This window comes from Eimeria maxima, genomic scaffold (genome assembly GCF_000499605.1).
Source record: "Eimeria maxima Weybridge genomic scaffold, Emw_scaff767, whole genome shotgun sequence".
Taxonomy (NCBI): Eukaryota; Apicomplexa; class Conoidasida; order Eucoccidiorida; family Eimeriidae; genus Eimeria; species Eimeria maxima.
The window spans coordinates 4940-12974 of record NW_013563971.1 but is presented as its reverse complement, the minus strand read 5'-3'; the positions used below and the strand labels follow the sequence as shown (position 1 = coordinate 12974).

Sequence of the window (8035 nt, the reverse complement as noted above, 5' to 3'; positions counted from 1 at the left end):
AAAAAAAAAAAAAAAAAAAAAAAAAAAAAAAAAAAAAAATCGTAAACCCTAAACCCTAAACCCTAAACCCTAAACCCTAAAAATTTCAAAAAATTATTAGAGAGGAAAAGGAAAAGAAATAAAGAATTAACTAATTGTAATATATTAACGGGGGTATATACGAATGAACATAAACAAGCAACATGAATCATCAACCAAACCCTAAACCCTAAACCCTAAACCCTAAAGATGAACTCACCGTCGCCCGGAAGAAACCTGTCAATTGCGCGGCGAAGAACCTCAGAGGCTAAACACAACACAACAAACACTAAACCCTAAACCCTAAACCCTAAACCCTAGGCCTCGGATTTCTGTGGTGAACTGTTAACACTCGATTGTAAACCCTAAACCCTAAAAACCCTAAAACAACCCTAAAAACCCCGAAAAAACCCCAAAACCCCTAGAACCGCAAAACCCTAAAAACCCTAAACCCTAAACCCTAAACCCTAATTGTGTATACCTTTAGTAGGCATTTGATGAGCAAGAAGGAATTGGAAGAAATCGAACCAAAGATCAGCCATGAATGCACAAGAAAGAAGACATGTCTGGTAAGCTTGAGAAACCCTAGCTAAAAAATCTGAATACGTAAACCCTAGAGGGTTTTTTTTCTCATAAGATAATACTTGACGCCATGATGATGCATGCGCCTGCATATAATAAATAATAAACCCTAAACCCTAAACCCTAGAACGAGCAAACCATGCAAAAAATCCGATACAAATGCTATTGATACAAACCCTCATATGCCATAAACCCTCAACACCATAAACCCTAAACAGCACAAACCCTAAACCCTAAACCCTAAACCCTAAACCCTAAGCTTTACGTGTCGCGACTTGTCAGGAATGGTGAGCGGAAGCGCCACAGAAGACCAATCAATATCCTTCATAAGCTTCATCAACTCCTGCAACCACAAACCCTAGACCCTAAACCCTAAACCCTAAACCCTAAAGTTGTATGTGTGGATGCAACGCCTTGAACCATAGACCGTAAACCGTCTCTGTATTCGTAATTCCTTCCCTCTCCACCACCATACAGGACTTCACACCTAAACCCTAAACCCTTAAACCCTAAACCCTAAACCCTAAACCCTCACAGCATATGCCCTCTTAGAGGCAGCAAATTTATCCTCAAAAGAAGAAAGAAGTTTAGATGTTAATTGCATATTGGATTTGACGCTTCGCTCAAATGCGCAATAAGCACCCCATATACCCTCCAAACCCGCAATAGGACGACGTAAACACTGCAACGCAAACCCTAAACCCTAAACCCTAAACCCTAAACCCTAAAATTTTCATGTCTAAAATAATCGCATCTTAACAAGTCCACATATCCGGCGACATGCAAAAAGGAACTGATTATTCGTAAAGGATCTGCGGCTATGCCCCAGCCTCAGTCAAACCCTAAACCCTAAACCCTAAACCCTACAGATTGGAAAGCTGTACGCAGCAAGTTAATGTCGGTATATTGCTCGGTGAGGCTGGAGCCCCCAGGAGTTAATGGGGCTCTAAACACTTTCTGCTCCAAGTCCGTTGGAACCAAAGGGCCTGTGGCCTGAGGCCGCACGCCAAACCCTAAACCCTAAACCCTCGAACCTAAACCCTAAACCCTAAACCCTAAAAAAAAAAGCTTTGGCAGCGACTCGCTGCCGATAAGCCACCAGCAAACAACGTGAAAAAGATGATGACTGCAGCAGCCATCGTTCTTGATTGCAGCAAGAAGCTGCTGCATTAGGGTTTAGGGTTTAATTAGGGTTTAGGGTTTATACCCTGCTAGTAAAATCAGAAAGAAGACCCTGAACCTGTCCTCGTTCTAATAAAGAAGCATTGCGAATACGCAGCAGCAGCAGCAGCAATTCCTCCCATAGGGGCCCCGTCCTAGGGTCCCATCGTAGCTGCAGCACGAAGAAAAAAAGGGTTTAGGGTTTAGGGTTTAGGGTTTAGCGGTGGATGGGCGTGTTCACTGGTGTCAGCTGCTGTAAAATAAGTAAATAAGATCGAGATCTAGGGTTTAGGGTTTAGGGTTTAGGGCTCGACACGCAACGTATTAGGCCAAGCTGTTATTGAAGGTATTCGAACTAGGGTTTACAGATTAGGGTTTAGGGTTTAGGGTTTAGGGTTTACCTTCTCTACTGCTCGAGTTAATGCCTGACGGAATTCATCAACAGTGCCCGTACAGTAAACAAACTTGACGTAGGACATCCACAGCTCTGCGTAGACACCCCAAACCCTAAACCCTAAACCCTAAACCCTAAACCCTAGGTACTAGGCCGCAAGCTACAGATTTGGATGACAAACTTGTCGAGTGGGGTGTGGATCTCGTGTCTACAGCTAGGGTTTAGGGTTTAGGGTTTAGGTGTGATAGAAAGCCCCCAGTTCCCTCTAACACTTCCTTATGAGTGTTTATTAATGTTTATTCCCTGGAGAAAATAAGGGTTTAGGGTTTAGGTGAGCATAACATCCCCTGTGTCATTTTTTTGCGGTTTTGCGTGTATGCCTAGGGTTTATGCAGATGTATAATAGACCTGATGGTAAATATTTTTAGGGTTTAGGGTTTAGGGTTTAGGGTTAATAATTATACCTAGCTGAGGGCATGCATGCAAGGATCTAGCATAAACCCCTTTTGCCTTATTTATATTTCCTCTAAAGAATTCATATTCTGCTAATTGTCGCCAATAATTTACACAAGTAGGAAATATAAGAAGAGCCCTCTCTAATAAATCTGATGAAGGAGACTCCTGTATATACACCACAAACCCTAAACCCTAAACCCTAAACCCTAAACCCTAAACCCTAAAAATCTAAATTATAAATTATTCACACTAATGAATATATTATAAACAATAATGGATAAAGGATAGATCGTAGGAAGTAAACAGTAAAATATAAACAGTAGGAGGAACAGAGAACACCGAAACAGGCACAGCAGCAGCAGCAGCAGCAACAGCAACAGCAGCAGCAGCAGCAGCAGCAGGTGTACGTACAGCTATTAGAGCATCCCATGTTTGTCTATCGAAGGGATTATCTCTTAATTGGCTTTCCATGGCAATAGCAGCAGAACTTGTATTTTGCTGCTGCAGCTCAGCAGCAGCAGCAGCTGCTGCTGCTGCTGCTGCTGCACTGCCACGCCCCCTATAGGCCCGAAATGGACCATCTAGCTGCAGCGCATGCAGCTGCAGCACATCGCATGCAAGCGTTTGGGGCCCCACACCCCCCAGGGATGAGGAGAGGGGGCCCCCAGAACCCTGTAAAGAAGACCCTGTAGCTCCGGTGGCCAGGGGGGGCCCCGGAGCAAGGATACTAGACATCTGTAAATGGCTGCTGTTGCTGTTGCTGTTGCTGCTGATGCTGTTGTTGTTGCTGCTCCTGTTGCTGCTGGTAATGCTGCTGCTGCTTCAGGCCACGGGGGGCCCCGGAGAGGGGCCCTCCGCGTAAGTAGAAGCTCCTAGGGCTTTTTCCCTTTAGAGGGGGACCTAGGGAAGAATTAGAAGGAAAAGGAAGAAGCAAATGATCAAATAGAGGATATAGAGTGCATACAAACGCTCTCGAGGGTTTAGGGTTTAGGGTTTAGGGTTTGGCAAGTAGATACTTGCTCGGCGTTGCGTCAACGGCAGTGCAGGGTGTTGTAGCGAGACAGAGTGTATAAATATACACCTGAATAAGAATAGAAAAGGAATATAAATAAAGAAAACAACTCTAATAAAGAATTTTATTCCTCTTCTTCATGCATGCAGGCAGTCATGCATGTATATTCATGTATATTGAATGGTTGTTGTACGTATGTACGTAACATGCTGCTGTTGCTGGGGGGCTTGGGGCTGTCTATAGGGAGCTTTTTCTCGGGTTTATTGAATAAAATGCAAAATAAAAGTAAATTAAACATAATTCAACAATAAAATCAAGGGAAAAATCAATTAAAATGCCTAAACGTAAGGATCCGTTATCACTGGTTGCTCCACCTCTGAGCTGTACATACACCTCACACAGAGGCGCCAAAGAAGGAAAAGAAAGCAACTTTTTTCTTGCGCTTTTTACATGTAATTCTTTGCTTTTTGTAGGAATTTATAATTAATTTAATTAATTAATTTAATTAAGATATAATATAATCATAATCACCTACTGGTATACTACAGATCTCTTATTCCTTGTCGTTGGTTGCCCGTGGCGCAGCAGCAGTATTAACAGTTGCTAATAAAAAAAAAGAGAAAAAATGAAAAAATGACGAAATAATTTTTCCTTTTTCTCCCCGGTGTATAAGGTGTATATACACCTAATTAAATTAAGAAAGATGCAACGCTCTTCTCCTTTAGCTCATCATCATCATCATCATCATCAGTATCCTCTTTGTGGTTGGATAGATGAGGATAATATATTGAATAAAAAAGAAGAAAAAAAAGATAATTGTTTGCCTACTTCTATTTCTTCTGCGGATATTCAATTAGTTTTATCCCCTAAATTATATAATCCAAGAAAAAAAGAAGAAAAGGAAAAAAAAAAAATTTCCTTACCTTCTTCTTCTTTTTCTGCTGTTAAGGAACTACATAATACAGAGCTGCATATACACCCCAACAAAGGCAGGTACTCACTTGGGGTGTATAGGCAGAAAAAAGGACTAATAAACCCTAACCCCTAAACCCTAATCGTGTAGATACAGGCTTACTAAACCCTAGAAAAAGATGCATACCCAGACGAAGGGGAAGAAACCCTAAACCCTAATTGACGGTACATATGCAGACAAAGGGAAATAAACCCTAAACCTTAAGGGGAGGTACATAACGCAGATAGAGGAAAACAAACCCTAAACCCTAATCAGGGGTGCATAAACAGAAAAGAGGAAGGGAAAAGCAATAAACAAAAACACTAAAAGGGAAATAAAAAGAAAACAACAAAATATAATTGTTGCTGCTAATAAACCCTAAACCCTAATGTTGTGTCTCCTTCAGGCCCCGAGTGTCTCCCCTTCCCTCAAAGCATTCAGCAACAACAGGCTAGCCTCTAGGGTTTAGGGTTTAGGGTAAAGGGTTTAGACTCCTGGATTCAGCCCTCACAGTTACGTTGATAAGGGTTTACAGGGTCTCTATTGCAAATAATGCCGTTACGGCGTCCTAGGGTTTAGGGTTTAGGGTTTAGGGTTTAGGGTTTACACTGCTGCAGCGACGAATGAGTCTTGTAAAGAAAGAAAGCAAAACCCTAATGGAGGAACTTTACTATGAAATAGATCGTGTGTACCATAAACCCTAAACCCTCCTAAACCCTAAACCCTAATAAACCCTAAACCCTAATAAACCCTGCTAAACCCTAAACCCTATTAAGGGTATAAATGGGCGGTTAACAGAATTCATATGCTGCGTTGTTGCCTTCTGCCCCCCTTCCTCAGCTGCAGCTGCAGCAGCAGCAACAGCAGCAGCAGCAAAAGCAGCAGCAAAAGCAGCAGCAGAAGCAACAAGAGGAGGAGCAGGATCACCACTGCAACAACTAATCTATCAAGGGAGGGAGGGTCCAAGGGTTTACAGGTGCGGCCTTGGTAGCTAAACCCTAAACCCCAAACCCTAAACCCTAAACCCTAGGGCAACAAGCGAAGACATTTTCTGTTTTCTTTCTGTGGTGAATAGGAAGAGCTCAACCCTCAGATATCCACAAACCCTAAACCCTACGCAAACCCCAAACCCTACGCAAACCCTAAACCCTAAACCCCCCATCCCTTTGACCAGTCGCAGCGCTCCTCCTCCAACTCCAAGAACAGACAAGACGACCAATTCGCCGGACGTACGCATAAAGAATTAGGGTTTAGGGTTTAGGGTTTAAGGGGGAGGAGATGGGTAGACACAATAACAAAACCCTTATGCTGCATCGGCTACCCACCATTAAACCCTAAACCCTAAACCCTCAAAACTAGAAGAGGGTTTGGCTGCTGCACAGGATTCAAAGGCGGCTACAACGTCAGAAGATGCAGCAGCAGCAGCAGCAGCAGCAACAGCAGCAGCAGTGACAGCAGCAGCAGCAACAGCTGCAGCAACAACACCAGTAGCAATAGCAGCAGCAGCAGCGGCAGCGTCTCCAGCAGCAGCATCTATAGCAACAGAAACACCAACAACAGCAGCAGCAGCACCTGCTGCTGCTGCTGCTGCTGCAGCAACAGCAGCAAAATGCCCCTCTAAGTCTCTGTGAGTTAACCCCCCTTCTTTTATAGTTATAGACGCTAAACCCTAAACCCTAATTCTTTTGTCTGTGAACGTTTTGGGGTGTATGTACAGCTCAGGTGTATACTCGGAGGAATTGCCAACCTTTGCTGACAGTGAGCTGCGGTTATTTTTTTAGGGTTTAGGGTTTAGGGTTTGGGGTCTAGGGTTTTAGGGTTTGGGGTTTAGGGTTTAGGGTTTAGGGTTTAGGGTTTCTGGCAATGGATAGAGTACTTCGAGCTAAGGCGTAAAAAGACGGAGAAGGAAAACAAATGGAAGAAAAGGGAGCACAAACTGCATGTAAGCTTAAGGGTTTAGGGTTTAGGGTTTAGTGTTTAGGGTTTAGGGTTTAGCTATATTCTCTTGGCATTGTGCGTGTGCCTGTTTGTGCCCCTTGTTTGTGTCCATTTGTTTCCGCTTCCTAAACCCTAAACCCTTTGCCTCCTTTTGCATCTGGTCTCCTTTTTAGGGTTTAGGGTTTAGGGTTTAGGGTTTTTTGTTTCTTGTAGAATAGAATAAAACAACTAAAAACAAATGCCGCACAACAAGGAGACCAACGCCTTTATGACGTAAACCCTAAACCCTAAACCCTAAACCCTAAACACTATTCGCTTGGCCCTAAACCCTAAATCTTAGCTGCCAAGAACATCATACTGCTTTTAGGGTTGAGGGTTTAGGGTTTAGGGTTTAGGGGAATACTGTGGTGGTGTCGAAGGCCCTGAGGGAGAAGGAAACCCTAGCAAGGAGGCGAGCTGCCCTGTATAAAGAGTGAGGGTGGATTAGGGTTTAGGGTTTAGGGTTTAGGGTTTAGGGTTTTATCTCTCTTACCGAAGAGCGGAAGTGTTGCATGATCTATGGTTTACGGTTTACGGTTTAGGGTTTAGGGTTTAGGGTTTAGGGTTTGCTGTGTCTTTGCAGGAGGCTGCAAAGTGTTGCCAAAGCAGCAAAGGAAGAAGTAGTACGCAAACGTAGTGCTCATCTTGAGGGTTTAGGGTTTAGGGTTTATGGTTGAAGAATTAGGGTTTAGCGTTTAGGGGGCATTGCTGCAGCATTTACGTTAGCATACTCATGCATTGTTATCCCCTTGGGGCTGATGGTTTGCTCTTGAGGGTTTAGGGTTTAGGGTTTAGGGTTTGTGGTTTAGAGCTGCTGGGCTGCCCGTGCTGCTGCATCGGAGAGACGGGCACAGAGGGACAGGCAGCTGCTGCAGCAGCAGCAGCAGCAACAGCAAGAGAAGCAAAGAGAAACCCTACATGCAGTTCGCCTCCTCTCTCTCCAGATAGGCCTGGCCAATAAAAAATTAGAGGTTAGGGTTTAGGGTTTAGGGTTTAGGGTTTGGGAATAAGCATACAAAACTAGGGTTGGGGTAACCGGTACGCGGCGTAGAATTAATAATTAGGGTTTAGGGTTTAGGGTTTAGGGTTTACGTGCAGGCTATGGAGCGGTTTGGCACTTCTCTTGTTAAGCTTTACCTCCAGTTCTTGACATCCGGCAACACAACCCTATCTGGTGTCTAAACCCTAAACCCTAAACCCTAAACCCTAATTCGAGCCACGCAAAAGATAAAGCGTAAAACCTAAACCCTAGAGTTTATTGTGCAGATTAATCATACTATGACTGATTTATAAGAATTAAATAATAACTTTTAATGGCTAATAATCCTAGGGTTTAGGGTTTAGAGTTTAGGGTTTAGGGTTTAGGGTTTAGGGTTTAGGGTTTGTGTCGTTGCAGCAAGCCAGATGGAATTAGGGTTTGCAAGATTTTTTGAGCATTTGTGGGGTTTACGTCGCTCCTACTTTGCTGCAGCAGAGCAGCTTG

The 8035-nt window shown here is 43.6% G+C and overlaps 2 protein-coding genes across 2 annotated transcripts in view; one reads left to right on the top strand and one right to left on the bottom strand.

Annotated features, from left to right (window-relative positions):
* EMWEY_00042640 (hypothetical protein, conserved) overlaps positions 1–3346 on the bottom strand; it is a gene marked incomplete at both ends in the record, with an annotated part of 3915 nt that extends 569 nt beyond the window's left edge. Inside the window, 8 exons of the mRNA XM_013478908.1 lie at positions 239–286; positions 500–686; positions 866–943; positions 1136–1282; positions 1468–1593; positions 2163–2248; positions 2620–2776; positions 3023–3346. Coding sequence (XP_013334362.1) covers positions 239–286; positions 500–686; positions 866–943; positions 1136–1282; positions 1468–1593; positions 2163–2248; positions 2620–2776; positions 3023–3346 — 1153 coding nt within the window. The remainder of the gene's footprint in view (positions 1–238; positions 287–499; positions 687–865; positions 944–1135; positions 1283–1467; positions 1594–2162; positions 2249–2619; positions 2777–3022) is intronic.
* A 2938-nt stretch (positions 3347–6284) lies between these two features.
* The window catches only part of EMWEY_00042630 (hypothetical protein, conserved), a gene marked incomplete at both ends in the record, with an annotated part of 4155 nt that continues 2404 nt past the window's right edge, over positions 6285–8035 (top strand). The window contains 8 exons of the mRNA XM_013478907.1: positions 6285–6333; positions 6447–6517; positions 6727–6786; positions 6909–6985; positions 7136–7175; positions 7362–7523; positions 7651–7726; positions 7949–8035. The exon at positions 7949–8035 is cut by the window's right edge and continues 781 nt beyond it. Coding sequence (XP_013334361.1) covers positions 6285–6333; positions 6447–6517; positions 6727–6786; positions 6909–6985; positions 7136–7175; positions 7362–7523; positions 7651–7726; positions 7949–8035 — 622 coding nt within the window. The remainder of the gene's footprint in view (positions 6334–6446; positions 6518–6726; positions 6787–6908; positions 6986–7135; positions 7176–7361; positions 7524–7650; positions 7727–7948) is intronic.